At 39.9% G+C, this 17,397-nt stretch overlaps 2 protein-coding genes across 4 annotated transcripts in view; one reads left to right on the plus strand and one right to left on the minus strand.

Moving 5' to 3' along the window:
- Positions 1–17,397, minus strand: part of C6H2orf80 (chromosome 6 C2orf80 homolog) — a 53,600-nt gene that overhangs the window by 33,120 nt on the left and 3,083 nt on the right. The window contains exons 2-6 of one of the 3 annotated variants that reach the window (XM_075829894.1): positions 15,332–15,413; positions 13,508–13,589; positions 8,709–8,791; positions 3,040–3,124; positions 2,619–2,696 (exon numbers count right to left, since the gene is read on the minus strand). In XM_075829894.1, coding sequence (XP_075686009.1) covers positions 2,619–2,696; positions 3,040–3,124; positions 8,709–8,791; positions 13,508–13,589; positions 15,332–15,372 — 369 coding nt within the window. In that variant the 5' untranslated portion in view covers positions 15,373–15,413. Of the gene's footprint in view, positions 1–2,618; positions 2,697–3,039; positions 3,125–8,708; positions 8,792–13,507; positions 13,590–15,331; positions 15,414–17,397 lie in introns of those variants that run through there. The other 2 variants (XM_075829897.1, XM_075829896.1) reach the window with 2 other exon arrangements.
- On the plus strand, positions 944–1,960 carry LOC142656121 (gamma-crystallin 1-like; the record flags this gene model as incomplete). The annotated part of the gene is made up of 2 exons (XM_075831012.1): positions 944–1,204; positions 1,663–1,960. Coding segments are annotated over 2 exons (537 nt in total), but the record flags the coding sequence as incomplete, so codon positions are not given.

The following is a 17,397-nucleotide window of genomic DNA, read 5'->3' on the forward strand; positions in this document are numbered from 1 at the left end:
TCCACTGACAGCTAAACAACCAAGATGGGAAAGGTAACGTACATTTCTATCTCACTTTGCCTAAGTGAAGTTAATAATGTAAAAAGAGAAATATAGGATGTAAAGCTCTAGTGCAAATTTAAGAGGAGCTTTCTCATATGTGAGGACTATTGATAAACAGCACGACATATGTATCATAAGAATAAGTAAGGACAATCATGGAATACCAGAAGTTGGCACACTATGGACACATACACTGCAGGCATATTTGTGAAAATCAAGATCGACATTCTTCCCCATTATGTAAGAATACAGAAAATGTATAGTTACCCTTTCCTCAATGTTACTATGGACAGACGGACCTTCTCCGGTCTGGTGTCCTGAATTGCAAGGTACCAAACGAATATCTTGGGACTGGTGAGACTAGAGCTTTTCCATTACTATTTACAGTTATCTTTGATCAATATCTTTACATGAGGCTACAAGAATAGTAGACGGAGCTCATCTCAACAATATTATTTCTAAAGGTGGTATAGATAGCGATTTTCGACTAAGATGTTACCATTGCTTGCTATGAGGGTCTAGCAGAACCGTCACATTTCTTACATCCCCTGAACTCAAACAGTTCAATCTACACTGCCACACTCTAGATATAGGTGGCACTTTCTAGTTTTTTATAGCGTTTATTTTAATTATTGTTGTTACTTTTTTTTGTTGATCACCACTGTCATTACTTATTTGATTGTGTTTTATTAAATGTATCGTGATATATACAATATATGATATGTTTCCACAAGAATAAGGTGTTTTTCCATTATTTCTTATCTATTTGAATTTTTGAGGTTCCCAAAATATTTTTTTACAGTGCACTCGACACCTTTTTCTTGTTTTGATTATTGGTGATATATATATATATATATATATATATATATATATATATATTTATTTATTCTTCAATGTTACTATTGTTATCTTATTTCAGATAATCTTCTATGAGGACAGGAACTTCCAGGGCCGCTCCTATGAGTGCAGCTCTGACTGTTCTGATCTTCATTCCTTTTTCAATCGCTGCAATTCCATTCGTGTGGAAAATGGAAACTGGATGCTGTATGAACACCCCAACTACACTGGACACCAGTACTTCCTGAGGAGAGGAGAGTATCCTGACTTCCAGCAGTGGCTGGGATTCAATGACTCTATCAGGTCTTGCCGTATCATTCCTCAAGTACGTCTCCTACAAGTGTTCTCAAGTGAATTTTATGTACCTTGCTAACAATTTGGCAATCTGTATCCAAATGTCTTTATTTTATTTAAGAATGTGACACTTCCTTAGTTATAAAGTAATTTAACCCTATTCAGGATCATCATACCAAAGTATTTCTATACACTATATAAGTACCTTAACATAGTCACATAAACATATCTGACTTGGAAAAATGTTCTTTGTGCCAATGTAATTTTTTTTTTACTGTCAATACCATTTGACAGTTTTAGCTTTAGAAGTTTTAGTAGCAGTTTTAGCTACTTAAATTATAACACATATGACTTACATAATATGATATGCATCATAAGAACTGTGCCATGCAGCTTTGCATAGCACTCGAATAATATAAGGAACCTTCAATATATTTACTTTATTAAAATATCGGAATATTTACAATAACATATTCTTTTATATTCTAGCAACGTGGTTCCTACAGAATAAGGATCTATGAAAGAGATGACTTCAGAGGAGAGAGCATGGAGTTTGTAGAAGACTGCCCCTCAGTCCATGAGCGTTTTAATTATCATGACATCCACTCCTGCAATGTCTTTGATGGCCACTGGATCTTTTATGAGCAGCCCAACTACAGGGGACGTCAGTATTACCTGAGACCTGGGGAGTACAGAAGATACACAGACTGGGGCTCAGTCAATGCCAGGGTTGGCTCCTTCAGACGTGTTAGAGAAAATTATTAAACTGTTACATATACGATAATAATTCAAAGGCTTAAATAAACAACTCATCAGTGAATGAAATGTATTTTGTCTGACAGTTTTTGGGCTTGTTGTTTTATCGATACATGCAAAAAAATGCTGATAAATAAATATAGGAATTAAGCCCATGATACCGTACACATAAAATAATTTTTACAATTCTGAACCATCGATAACACCAGCAACAAAAAAGCAGAGCAATAACTTACCAACAACGAAACTTATACAACAAAATACATTTTACAAGCATCGAAGTTAGGGACAACGATACATAGGTATCAGTCAAGAAAACTTGTGCAAAGAACGCCAAGAAAATCACCACCAGTCCAAACGCATCCCTGTTTCTACTATATGACCCGCACTAGAAAAGTTGTAATCTGATTGTAGTAATAGCAGATACGATGACAACATTCGAAAAAGGGCTAGAAGCTTATCTAATCACAAATTGAGGCTTCTAAAAAAAGTACCAATGAATGATATATATATATAAAATTTGTCTCTATGAATATACATATATATATATATATATATATATATATATATATATATATATATATATATATATATATATATGCTTCTTCTTTATGATTTTGAAAGGACAGATCTATTATGTAGGTACATAGAAGTTCAAAAAAGCTTCTTCGGAGCATTGTAAAACCTACCTTGGCTGAGTTCTGCAGTCGTGTTGTTGAAGGTTTATTCCTATATATTTCGAAGACTTCTTCCACTGGGAAGTTATTCTGTAATAGAGTAGGTCACATAATACAAAAGTGAATTTAATAACCTTAAAAATATACTAAAAAGATTGTGATGACTCCAAAAGTAAGTGAACAAATAACATAATAACTGTGCGCCTTCATGTAAAAAAGGTATATCTGACATGTTCAAAGTCGTTAACACATCCATTTTACAGAATTGTTTGTTTCCAAGCCACGATCAGATTAGTGATCGACCCTCCATCCTGCAACATGAATCCTATAAACTGTATAATAATTGTACAAATACAAGATACAAATCTTTTTGCTAAATGTGTAAAGGTGATGTCATACTTTAAATCAATCCAATTCAATATTGTGTTCTTACCATTAGCACGCCTGCAAAAGAGGATAAAATCATAGCTTCTCTCTCCATGCGATTTGGGTATTTATGATGGTTTAATGCCAATTTACTAAACAAAAAAAAAATGTAATTGTAATAATCAAATAACTTTAAATCAAACTGATAATAATATTACATTGTTTAAATACCAAACTCCTATTCATAAGACCACAATTATATTAAGGATTGTCACCAACAGACAAGGCTAATAGACAGGGATGTTGTATTAGGTGGTGCAGAGGTTGCATTTACACCTGGGTCCTAAGGCCTGACGGAGCCCCAATGGCCCTCTATCCGCAGTACTGTGGCATCACTGTTTATTATCCTCGTACTGTCATAAACCATTGTGTTTTATCACCATGTTTATTACCACTATGCCGTGACATCCCTGTGCGCATTATTTCTATACTATGACATTACTGTGGCCAACAACTGTGTTCTATGACTTCACATTGTTTATCACCCATGTGCTGTGATATCACTGCGCCCAGTTTCATGAAATCACTTTGTTACTTGACATGCATCCGGGTCTGAGGATAAGCCATCATTTTTTTGAGACTGGACAACACCTTTAAAATAGCAAATTAAGAGAAGGCATAGTAGAATATAGTAGAAGAACTATATCTCTAGGAATTTTAAATAAATCTATAATTAAAAGAAAATACTGATTATTATGGGTATTTAAGGGGTTTGAAATTAGGGGTCTGATCTGGGGTCTGAATTAATTTAGTAACAGTAAAGGAAGACTCCAGCACTGAAAAAGCTCTCCAATAAAATTCACGATTTATTGTAACAAGTTTGAAAATCCATAGAAAGAAATCCGGTCAGCAAGGCATTTCGGATGGTTTTCTTATTCATAGCCAAATTGAATTAATTTAAGGTGTCTGGTATCTGAATTCATTTAAGGGTTTGGATTTTGAATACATTTAGGGGTTTGGTCTGAGGTCTTTAATTAATTTAGAAGTCTATTCTGGGGTGAAATAATTTGAGGGCCTGCTCTTGGATGTGAATTAATTTAGGGGTCTGCTTTGGGGTCTAGCATCTGTTTAAATTTAGGTGTCTAGTGTCTGAATTAACCTAGCGGTCTGGTCTAGAATCTGAATTAATTTAGGGGCCTGCTCTGGGGCATGAAAGAACTTAGATGTCTGCTATTGGGTCTGAATTAATTTTGGGGTCTGAATATGCTACTTATGTGGCTTAGTGTGTGTGCGGTACCAATGTCTCCGCATGCTGTGATCATTTGTCAGGTCATTCAAGGAGTTTTAGCTTCAAAATAGCTGTGATATCTATTCTGCGAAAACTACAATCATCAGGCCAAAAGTAGTGTTCTTTTTTACGCGTCTCGGCCGGCAAGTGTGAACTCAACCTAACTTTAACATAAATCTGGTAAATGCTCTGGGGGGGGGGGGCTATGGAAACCAGCACTTTCTAGTTACAATGTAATTAATGTAAAATAGATAAATTTCTAAAAGCTGATGGTTCTCACGTCTCCACCCTAATACTTAAAGGGAACCTGTCACCAGCATTTCACCTATTGAACTTTACTTCTCCCTCACTAGCTGCTGCTATAAAAAGTTCATTGCCGTTATCCCCTCTCCTAAACTCCTCCTCAGACTGTAAATAACGGTCTGCAAACGTTTTGCGCCTTTTATCGTAATAATCCGGTGTCCCTTTGTGCGCACACACCAGAAGAGGACATCAATGCACAAGCGCGGGATTTAGTGTGCTGCGGGAAGGCGAGGAGCTGTCAATCAAAAGTAAGAAAGTGAGGTAAACTCGGAAAGACTTGAGGAATGAAGATTTGACTCTTTTCAAAACGAAGATTTGACTCTTTTCAAATGAAGATCTGACTCTTTTCTGCTCATTAGCATACGGTGTGAGAACACTAAAAAGCTAAATACTAAAGCTACAGAGCCGACTAAGCAGACAATTATAGGTTATATAGAAATGATTTTTCACCCACTACCACCAGGTATAGTCGGTTTAATAGGTGAAATGCTGGTGACAGGTTCCCTTTAAGGGGTAATACGGTTTCAGCAGATAAATGTTATTATTTGTATAATTAAAATTGGTATTATTTTCCCTATGATTTCTGTGTCAATTCCTCATGGCTTTTGAGATCTTTGCTTGCAGTCATTAAATAGAAACCTTTAGGGCCAGTTCACACAGAGTTCTTTGACACATTTTTTGACGCAGAAATCGGGTCGGAAAATGCGCCAAAAAACGTCCGAAAATGCTTCCCATTTCCCTATGATTTCTGTGTCAATTCCTCATGGCTTTTGAGATCTTTGCTTGCAGTCATTAAATAGAAACCTTTAGGGCCAGTTCACACAGAGTTCTTTGACACATTTTTTGACGCGGAAATCGCGTCGAAAATGCGCTAAAAAACTTCAGAAAATGCTTCCCATTGATTTCAGCTCGGGGGAAAAAGAAGGGACATGCCCTATCTTCGGGCGTTTACGCTTCTGACCTCCCGTTGACATCAATGGGAGGCAGAAGAAGCGTATTTCGCTGTGAAAAACGCGGCGAAAAATGCTGCGAAAATCGCTGGGCAGACAGAATTTTGAGGAAGATTTTCAGCCTGCAAAAAACTCAGTGTGAACCCATCCTTATTGTTTACTCCCAGTGGATGAAAATCTGTCCTGGTCATGTGATGGACAGGTGCATGTGTCGTTACAGAACTCTGATAACAACTGTAATGTAAGAGCCATGTGCCCATGAGTTGTAGTTTGAACTTCATTTTCACTGAGTTGGAGACATGCTAATGCAATCATATAAATATTCCTGATATCCTCTGACTCCACTTAAAGAGTCTCTGTCACCACATTATAAGTGCCCTATCTTCTACATAATATGATTGGCGCTGTAATGTAGATTACAGAAGTGATTTTTTATTTAGAAAAACAATCATTTTTGACGGAGTTATGACCTATTTTACTTTATGCTAATGAGCTTCTTAATGGACAACTGGGCGTGTTTTACTATATGACCAAGTGGGCGTTGTGGAGAGAAGTGTATGACACTGACCAATCAGTGACCAATCAGCATCATACACTTCTCCCCATTCATTTACACAGCATATCGTGATCTTATTACATTACTATGGGCAGACACATAAACACACTATAACGTTACTCAAGTGTCCTGACAGTGAATATACATTACCTCCAGCCAGGACGTGATAGCTATTCAGAATCCTGACACTTCTGTAGCGTCTGTGTGATATTTACAGCAAGGCAAGCGTAATCTCGCGAGATTACCATGTAACCTGTCATTTAAAACGAGATTACGCTTGCCTTGCTGTAAATATCACACAGAAATGTCAGGATTCTGAGTAGACATCACGTCCTGCCTGGAGGTAATGTATATTCACTGTCAGGACACTGTCAGGACACTATTTTTGTACAAATGTGTCATTAATAAAATAAATTCTATTCAATAAATCGAATCTGTGTGATATCAAGATGTTTCTTTTTTGGTTAAATATATATGGATATTGTGGTATCTTGAGAATAACAAATTTGTTGAAAATATATATAGGTGATAATATATTGAGTAATTGTAAAGGATCTGCCAGGCACAGCTTCGGGGTTAACTCCCATAGGTAATCAGTCTACACCTGAATCTACGTCTCTGAGACTGACTCCTTCTTCCACCACTCAGGATGGCAGGCTTAGGAGTGGGAGAGCCTATCGCAGCCTGGCCAGACGGAGCTAGCTCCTGCCCTCTGTCTATTTATACCTGCCTTTCCTGTTTCTCCCTTGCTTGTGATTCTTTCCGTGTGGTTTCCTGGCCCAGCTACAGCTCCTAACTATTTGATCCTGCTCCATACTGACCCTGGCTTACTGACTACTCTTCTGCTCTGCGTTTGGTACCTCGTGCTCTCCTGGTTTGACTTGGCTCGTTCACCACTCTGTTGCTCACGGTGTTGCCGTGGGCAACTGCCCCTTTCCCTTTGCTTTGTATTCCCTTGTATGTTTGTCTCGTGCACTTACTGAGCGTAGGGACCGCCGCTCAGTTGTACCCCGTCGCCTAGGGCGGGTCGTTGCAAGTAGGCAGGGACAGAGTGGCGGGTAGATTAGGGCTCACTTGTCTGTTTCCCTATCCCTGTCATTACAGTAATGTTATAGTGTGTTTATGTGGCTGCACATAGTGATGTAATAAGATCACTATATGCTGTGTAAATGTATGGGGAGAAGAGTATGATGCTGATTGGTCAGCGTCATACACTTCTCTCCACAACGCCCACTTGGTCTAAAAGTAAAACACGCCCAGTTGTCCATTAAGAAACTCATTAGCATAAACCTAAAATAGGTCATAACTCTGTCAAAAATGATCGGTTTTTATCTACATTACAGCACCGATCATATTATGTAGAAGATAGGACACTTATAATGTGGTGACAGAGCCTCTTTAAAGGGTCATTCCCATCTTATAAAGTGATGGCATATTGCTAGGATATGTGAGATTTTCTATTTGTAATTTTGAATTTAAGAACTTCAAAAACTATTTTTCTTTGGCCTTTTTAATAATTGACTAAGAATCCTTTTTTCATGTATTATATATTTTTACCGTTCTACATTGTACGTACGGATGAGACCTCTAATTGTGTCACTATTTTCAGGGTAAACTCCCAATTAGTTATCAGCAGTCATTTGTCTTTCTTTTCTTTTAAATTCTCTTTTTATTAGTTTTGTCAAATATTGGTTCAATATGGAATAAAAAACAATGATTTGTGAGGTATCACATGTTGCATGATTTTATAATGACTTAAAGCAAACATTAAAACAGCATAAAGAAAACAGAGCTCAAACTGAGCTTGGAGGAGGGAAGGGGCAGTGGGAAGTTCCAGGTAGTTACGTAATGCTGAGACAAAAGTTAAGAGAGTTGTGCTTAACCATTAGTCCAGACAATTTGCTATAAAATCGGAGGTACGAAAGATTACCCATGTTTCCCAGGCTGAGAATTCCTCCACGTGAAAAATGTGATCTACTTTATGTAGACACTGTGCCACTGTTGGCGAGACGTGCCTTGAGAAAGATTATATATTTGAGAAATCTCCTTGTAAATGTTATACCAATATTCGATTCCCATTAGGAGATATAGTGTCTCTTAAGTAGTCAGTTAAAAGCTTGGAGGTGTCAATAGACCCTGGATAACAGATGCATGGGTGGGCATTGTCTGGATACCTAGATTTCAATAGGTCTCTATAGTTTGAAATGAGACATTGGTAGGAATGGGCGAGATTTATATCATGTAGCTTTTGTAGCGGAGCAAGTGTCAAGTTGGAAGGCAGGGGAGAACCTGAGAAATGCACTATTATGGCTGTTATCAGAAGTGTGTGAAGTTCTCGTTCTTTCGGAAGAGTTCAAAAGGATTTGTTCAGGTGACGATCATAAACATCTTCAAACTTTGAGTGTGGCTTGTGTAATATCATTAGAGATAGTGGGGTGGGGGAGGCATTTAGAGGATCTTCATAGTAATTCTCGGAGAGGGGTGGGGCTAAGGTGTTCTTCCAAGGTCCACCATAAATTATCGCTAGGTTTTCTAGCCCAATATGATGTTTGAGAAATATGTAAAGCATCATAGTGAAGTTTCCAGTTAGGCATTCCCATGCCTCCCAACTTCTAATTTTAAATACTTAAAATACTTACAGTCTTTCTTTTTTAAGTGATTCATTTCCTTTAGAGCTACTAAGCCACTGTAACGCAACACCAATGGCCAAGTCATAATGGGCCTAAAAATAAAAATACATTAACATAAAAATGAAAACATTTACCTACTGAACATCCAACGTATCGAACATTTATATCAATAACCATTTACAGTAGAGTGACTAAATGGGTTGGTCAAGATTATAATAAAGCGTCAGCTCCCCCCCCCCCCCTAGAAACTCCTTACCAAGAAATGCACTTGAACTGTGCCAAGGAAAGTAACTGGACTGTTGTGTTATACTATGTTCGTTTATGCTTTCTGTTGCATGTATTGTGCCTTTAATATGTTGTGATGTTCGTGTTGTTTCAAGTGGGTATGGTAGGCTGTCTAAGTCTTGTCAGGTGTGCAGAAGCAGCAGCGTGGCAACGCACAGGCTCCATACAGGGTGGTGTGAGTCTATAAAAGAGACATTTTGGTGCGCTGAGTGGTTAGAAGTGTCAGTGAGTCATCAGTGACGTTTGTGCAGAAAGCTTGCCAGGTGTGACTGTTGGAAGTGCAAGGTACTGATGGCAAGTAGAGAACCAATGGGAGTCTGTGAGAGAATTCCATCGTGCCAGCATACCAGCACTGCAAAGGCAGTCCTGCTGATAGGTTCCAGACAGCTTTCAGCATCTAGACCAGGGGTCTCAAACTCGGCCAGGTAAATAGGCTGCACATTGAAAAAATGTGAAGTTGACGAGCCGCATTACTTTCAAACTTGATACAATACAAAATTATTGTTAATTAATTCGTTATTCGAACTACTATAACAATACTACATTACTATAACAATACTACTGAACGGCTATGGCCGCAGACCGTCGTTCTGACTTATACTCTGACGGCCGCGGCCATGGACGTTTGAGTTCTCGGCGGCATCTCCCTACTGAGAGACGCCGGCATTCACTTCCTGGTTCAGAGACTGTCTTCCGCAGGATGCGCGTGCACGGCCTTAAAGGGCCAGTGCGCGTCCAGTTGCAGTGAATCTTCAATTAGCCCAGAATGCTGCTGGACTATAAAAAGGGCTATACCCTCTTGATCATTGCCTGAGCATTCTTGTGTAACCTAAAGTTTGTCTTACAAATGGTCTCCTAGTGTTTTTCAGTTCCCAGTGTTACCCGTTCCTGCTGCCTGTACCCTGTATCCCGTGCTACCATGCCTGTGTGTCGTATAGAGTTGAAGTCGAGTTGTGTCTTCCGCTGCATCTACTGTCACACCCGCCGGGTGTCTGTCTGCTGCCGGAGACCCATCTTAAGCCTAAATCACCGCTACAGTCTACATTGCCTCAGGTATCCTTTCTGGACTATAGACATTGTATTGTTCCTGTTTGGCCAGCTGCCTTCCCGCCACGCGGTACCCCGCACCGTGACAACTACATTACTATAATAATATTACATTACTATAATAATATTACACTACTATAACAATACTACATTACTATAATAATGCTACATTACTATAACAATACTACACTACTATAACAATATTACATTACTATAATACTACATCATTATAATAATACAACATTACTATAATAATAATACATTACTATAATAATACCACATTACTATAATACTACTTTACTAGAAAAGACTACATTACTATAACAATACTACATTACTATAATAATACCACATTACTATAACAATGCTACATTACTATAAAAAAACTACATCACTATAATAATACTACATTACTATAAAAATACCACACTACTATAACAATACTACATTACTATAATAATGCTACACCACTATACCAATACTACATTACTATAATAATACTACATTACTATAATAAAGCTACACCACTATACCAATACTACATTACTATAATAATACTACATTACTATAAAAATACCACACTACTATAACAATACTACATTACTATAATAATGCTACACCACTATACCAATACTACATTACTATAATAATACTACATTACTATAATAATGCTACACCACTATACCAATACTACATTACTATAATAATACTACATTACTATAATAATACAACATTACTATAATAATAATATTACATTACTATAACAATACTACATGACTATAAGAATACTACAGTACTATAACAATACTACATGACTATAACAATACTATATTACTATAACAATACTACATTACTATAATAAAACCACATTACTATAACAATACTACATGACTATAACAATACTACAGTACTATAACAATACTACATGACTATAACAATACTATATTACTATAACAATACTACATTACTATAATAAAACCACATTACTATAACAATACTACATTACTATAAAAATACTACATCACTATAATAAAACTACATTACTATAACAATACTACATTACTATAATAATAATAATAATATCTTACTATAATATTAGCGCTAGGTTTAAACTTGACGGAAATTTGCGAGTTTACTTCACGTGCTTATTTAAACAATCCAGTTTTCCAGTTTAAGTTTCGCTAAATGCAGTCTGGCTGCTCAGTTGGCAGCGTTTGGCAGACACAAGAATATCAAGATTGGACAGCCACTTTTTAGATAGTGCCACAGTGCCCTATGTAGATAATGCCACAGTGCCCTCTGTAGATAATGCCACAGTGCTATCTGTAGATACTGCCACCCACCCACCTGTAGATAATGTCACAGTGCCTTCTGTAGATAATGCCACACCCCCCCTAGATAATACCACAGTGTCCTCTGTAGATAATGCCACAGTGCCCTCTGTAAATAATGCCACAGTGCCCTCTGTAAATAATGCCACAGTGCCCTCTGTAGATAGTACCACAAACACACACCCACCACCTATAGATAGTGCCACACACACACCTCCCTACATAGACCTCCATTAGGGCTCCCTCTAGGAGTGGAATCCCCAGCCAGAGCATTGCTTAGGCCAGGTATTCCTCAATTGGAGGAGCAACCTGAAGTTACTGTCCATGGACAGTGACATCAGGGGATCTTCCTGGACCGAAATGTGATGTCAGGGGCAACCCCAGGGTCAGAGTCCAAGAGCAGAGCACTAGTATAGGCTATGCTTTGGAACTCCGGGGAAACCCCTGACATTACTGTCCATTTATGGACAGTGATGTCAGGGGCAAGCCCAGACCTGGAGTCCCGAGCGGGAGCGCTACTAGCTCTCTGCCTGGGACTCCGGCTCTGCTCCAGGCATCACTGTCCATATATAGACAGTGAGGTCAGGGGCAAGCCCAGAGCCGGAGTCCGGGCAGAGCGCTACTAGCTCTCTGCCTGGGACTCCATCTCTGCTCCTGACATCACTGTCCATATATAGACAGTGATGTCAGGGGCTTCACCAGCCGGAGTCCCGGAGCAGAGCCGCTTCTAGCAGTCTGACTGGGACTCCAGCTCTGCTCCTGACATCTCTGTCCATATATGGACAGTGATGTCAGGGTCTTCCTCAGAGCAGGAGTCCCGAAACAGAGCCCTGGCATATGCTCTGCTCTGGGACGTCATGAAGGAGCGCCGGCGCACTCCTCCTTCGGCTTGCTCTCTCCTCTGCCGCGTGTTTGAGACCCCTGATCTAGACCGTACTAGACTGCAATGTATCTTGGGTCTGCTGGGGAGAGTGCTCTGTAGCCGGAAGAGGCCCTTTTTTATCTTTCCATCGACATATCCAAATGAGGGCTTGTTTTTTGCGAGACAAATTGTAGTTTTAATTGGTACCATTTAATGTACCATATAAATAATGTACTGGGAAATTGAAAAAAAAATCTTAGTGGGTTGAACTGGGAAAAAAAACAACGATTCCTCCAATGCTTTTGGGTTTTGTTTTTTCACTTTTCAAAATGACATGTTAAATTTATTCTGCAGGTCGATACGATTATGGTGATACCAAATTTATATTGTTTTTATATGTTTTACTACTTTTACATTGAAAAAAAAATGTGTTAAAAAAAATGTAGGTGCCATATTTTGAGAATCTTTTTTTTTTTGTTGATTAAGCACTGTAAGGGCTTGTTGTTTGCGGGTCGAGCTGTGTTTTTTATTCTTATCATTTTGCATGTAACTTTTTGATCGGGCGCAATGGACTGTTGGAGAGCGCGCCCTCCTCTCTCTAGCGACTTAGGTGCCGCGGTTGCTATCAACGGTGGCATCTAAGTGGTTAAAAATCAGAGTGTATGAAGCATGTTTCGACAGGGTTGGGCAGCATGGTACTTTTTTTTGGTGTTTAGTGTATGGTGCCACGTGACCCACTACTCCTTCCTATTTCACATGTGATCTTAAACTCTGCCCACTGCCCTGGCGCATTGCATCAGATTGTGTATTCAGCCACTGCAGTGGACTGTTTTTTATGTTTATGCTGTTGAGCCCTGCGACTTCCCTGATGAATCCTCTTATGACTATGGAAGAAAACGCGTTAAGAGCGCCGTAGGTATATCTTTAGGGTGTAACCAGTGTAGGAGCAGGTTCCACACAGAGTCACCCCTTTCGGGGCAGGTGCTCTGTATAGGTGCTAGGGACTGTATCCTCTATCAATACCAGGTTTACATAAGGCCAGTAAATGAGACCTCCCTGTCTATGGATTACAGGTAGAGTTAACTGAGCTTCATACTTTACTCTGATTTTTACATTGTAGGCAAGATCATTCCAGAGATATGTCTACAGTACTTGAAAAGGGGCAGAATTAGATAGTTCGACTAACAGCCGACATAGATCGCAGCACAAGTACTATACATATGTATGGTATAGAAATATGATAATCCAGACTAAATAACTACTGTAAGATATAGATTTGTTACCAGGTCATCTAAAGATGAGGACTTCTTACTTCCTTTTGGGTCAAACTCCTTCTCTCGGAGGGTAGTACTAACATAGTCTCCCCTTTAAAAATAAAAGAAGCAGAGAATATTTATATTGGCATTTATTCAATTAATTAAATAATGTATTAGGCCCTGTTCACATAGAGTTTTTTGCAGGCAGAAAAAATCTGCCTCAGAATTCCTTCATGAGTTTTGAGGCAGATTTTGACTTGCCTGCTCTTTTTTGCCACGGTTTTTGCTGCGCTTTTTGCCTGCGGCCATTGAAGTTAATGCAAGGACTGCGAGCAAAAAACGCAGCGAAAAACGCTCTGAAACGAGCACCGCAGGTTTTTTCTGCCTCCCATTGACTTTAATGGGAGCGCAGAGGTGGAACCGTGGCAAGAAAGGACATGCCGTTTTTTTTTCCTGCGAGTGGCTAAAAGTTGCCTGGGAAGAATCAATGGGAAGCGATTTCAGAAGTTTTTTGGTGCTGATTACGACACATTCTCCGCGTCAAAATCAGCTCCAAAAAACTCAGTGTGAACAGTATAGTATAAGTCTACTAGTACTTAGAAGCAACATTGGTGACTGATCATGAATGGCATGGTCTACTGTAAAGTACTGGCGGCACAATGTGGGCACTGTTTGGCTCTATGTGAATATTATATGACTATGTTCGCAATATATGGCACTCTCTGGGCACTGGCATTTGGTGGGCACTAACTGACTCGATGTTTGACAAACTGTTGCACCTACATGGCACAATTTGGCACTATACTGCCACATTATTAGTATGACACTCGGACAGTGTTTGGCTATCTATCTATCTATCATCTATCTATCTATCTATCTATCTATCTATCTATCTATCATATATATATATATATATATATATATATATATATATAAATATACCAAGTCCAGCAGCACCGGCAGCGTGTGGGTGCAGGCTCCGAGGGACAGACCAAGTCCCAGATACACAGAAGTCAAAAACTGAGCAGCAACTCCAATAGTAAAGGTGAAAAAAGTGGGTACTTTTATTGCCAGTGCAACGTTTCAGCTCCGTTCACTGGAGCCTTTCTCAAGCCTTCAATGTGAGGATAGGCCATCAATATCTGATCGGTGGGGTTCCGACTCTTGGCACCTCTGCCGGTCCGCTGTTTGAAGGGGCCTTTTGGGAGAAGGTTGTAATAGTGTGAACCGCCGCTACGAATGTGATGGCGACTTATAGCATGGAGAAGCATAAGCGATGAAGGGGAGGGCAGCTCTCGACGGAGCAACTCGGCCCCTTCAAACAGCGGATTGGAGGGGTGCTGGGATTTTGACCCCCACTGATCAGATATTGATGGTCTATCTTGAGGCTACGACATAAATTTTATCTAACCAGACAACCGCTTTAAGAAACATAAATTATTATTTTTTTCATTTTTGCATTGCCACATTCAGAGAGCCATAGCTTTTTTATGTTTCAGGCGACGTAGACTTTTGAGGACTTTTTTTTTTTTTTCGCAGGACAGGTTGTATTTATTCAATGGAATCATTTTGGGGTGCATATACATTTTTTGTTTACTTTTTTTGGGGGGGATAGTTTTTGTTTTAGGGAATGTTGCTGGAAATCAAAGTGTGCTCATTCTGGATGTTCACGGTGGATTTCACCCTTTTCAATGTAGAAACTGTGAAATCAGCGGCAAAATCCACATAAAAAAACTGTTAATTTTGCTGTGAAACAAATTCTATCTAAGTATTACAAATTGAAAACATATTAATTCTACTTAGTACATTGCAGTCATACAGAATACAGTCCTACTTATTAGTCATACTTACAAAAGCTTTTCAAGTTCTTTCCTCAGAAGTTTTCTTTCCATTAAGTCTTTACAGATCACAATATTCACCGGAGGTTGGAGTCCTGCGGGTGAGGTGCAGACATTAATATAAGGGGAAATTAAGAGTAATGGAGAGGGAAAGAACTTTAAATGTGGTACCCGCTCCACAGCATCATAAACTTCTATCATTAGACTCTGAAAAAAATTAATTTAGTGGTGGTTCTGAAATAAATTGATCCGAACACTAACTGGATACATATACACACATTGTGCTCTGAGAATGGGAGGATAATAACGGAGAAGTCCAAATAATCCTAATAATGTCACTACTTTGGTAAAAATGATAATTTTGTAGGTTTATTGCTGTGAACCCTACACCCTGTCACTGCTTTTGGTAAAATAATACTGCCTGCAAAGACCAAGAACCTGAAGATTTCGTTAAGAAGGAGCTAGGTTCACGCTTTCATCAGCTGAAATTGCAGCCAGGGATGGAGGTAAAAATCAGGACACCATGTTCATCATTCGACATCCCACATTCAGGACTACTTGTCGGGGCAGAAGTAGCTTAGCCCAAAGCGAAATCCTTTTCTTCAAAAATAAATAAAAAAATTCCTCTGTCCTCTATTTTCCTCTTGTATCTTTGTTACCAGACAAGACAGTTGTTAGAGCATCTGTGAGCTGCCCTAAAATAGAAGGTAAGAGGGGTAGCAGGGGTAATTTATAGACACGCACACCCAGGGCTAGAATATAAGGAGGGCACGAGGGGAACCTTCCCTGCCCATTAATCAGGAAAAGGGGGATTCACTGATGGCTGTTTGGTGATCTATCTCATCTATCTATCTATCTATCTATCTATCTATCTATCTATCTATCTATCTATCTATCTATCTATCTATCTATCTATCTATCTATCTATCTATCTATCTATCTATCTATCTATCTGTCTATCTATGAATCTATCTATGAATCTATCTAACTATCTATGAATCTATCTATCTCATATCTATCCATCTCATCTTTATCTGTCATATTTGTAATGAATCGGGGTAGGGAGACGACAGGTGAGCCCTAATCGACCCGCAACTCAGTCCCTGCCTACTTGCACGGGCCGTCCTAAGTGACAGCGTACAACTGGGCGACGGTCCCTACGCTCAGTAAGTGCAAGACAGACAACACAAGACAAGGGCACACAGAAGCAAAGGGGCAGTTGCCCACGGATCCCTGAGGCGTGAACCCTCCCATGTTTAACCCCTTCACGACTGCCATACGGCTATATACGTTCCAACTGCCGATGCCCCGTGCAGTTGTCACGTATATAATCGTTGGCAGCCTGGAATGGGGTTTAATGAGTGCAGTGCTGCTTCAGTGTGAGCAGCGCTGCACGCTCATGTCTGCCGGGGCTTTGAGGGCCCCCGGAATACACCCGCCACTATAGATAGCGCCACACACAACCCACTGTAGATAGCGCAAAACCCTCTGTAGATAGCACCACCTAAGATCACTCTAGGATCGGAATCCCCGGCCAGCGCTCTGGCCGACTATTCCCCTCCTAGAGGGAGCCCCCGCCGTCTCTCCATCTCTGCTGGAGATAGTGCCACCCCCCCCCCACTGCAGATAGCAACCCCCTGCAGTAGATAGTAACCCCCCCCCCCCCCCCGCTGTGTATAGCATCTCACCCCCCCACACTGTAGATAGCGCCACCACCTAAACTCCCTCTAGGAGTGGAATTCCCGGTGTCAGATTGCACTGGCCGGGGATTCGGCTTATAAAGAGAGTCCCTGACATCACTGTCAATTTGGACAGTGACTTTAGGGGCTCGCTCTAGGAGCGGAATTCCCGGCCGGGGATTCTACTACTGGAGAAGCCCCTGGTGTCACTATCCATATATGGACAGTGACGTCAGGGGCTACTCCTGGAGCGGAATCCCCGCTCTGGCAGGGGATTCCGCTTTTAGAGTTAACCCCTGATGTCACTGTCACTGTCCATATAAGGACAGAGACATATGGCGCTCCCTATAGGAGCGGAATCCCTGGCCAGAGGGATTCCGAACCTACAGGGGGCTACAAT

Source organism: Rhinoderma darwinii, chromosome 6 (genome assembly GCF_050947455.1).
Source record: "Rhinoderma darwinii isolate aRhiDar2 chromosome 6, aRhiDar2.hap1, whole genome shotgun sequence".
Classification (NCBI taxonomy): domain Eukaryota; kingdom Metazoa; phylum Chordata; class Amphibia; order Anura; family Rhinodermatidae; genus Rhinoderma; species Rhinoderma darwinii.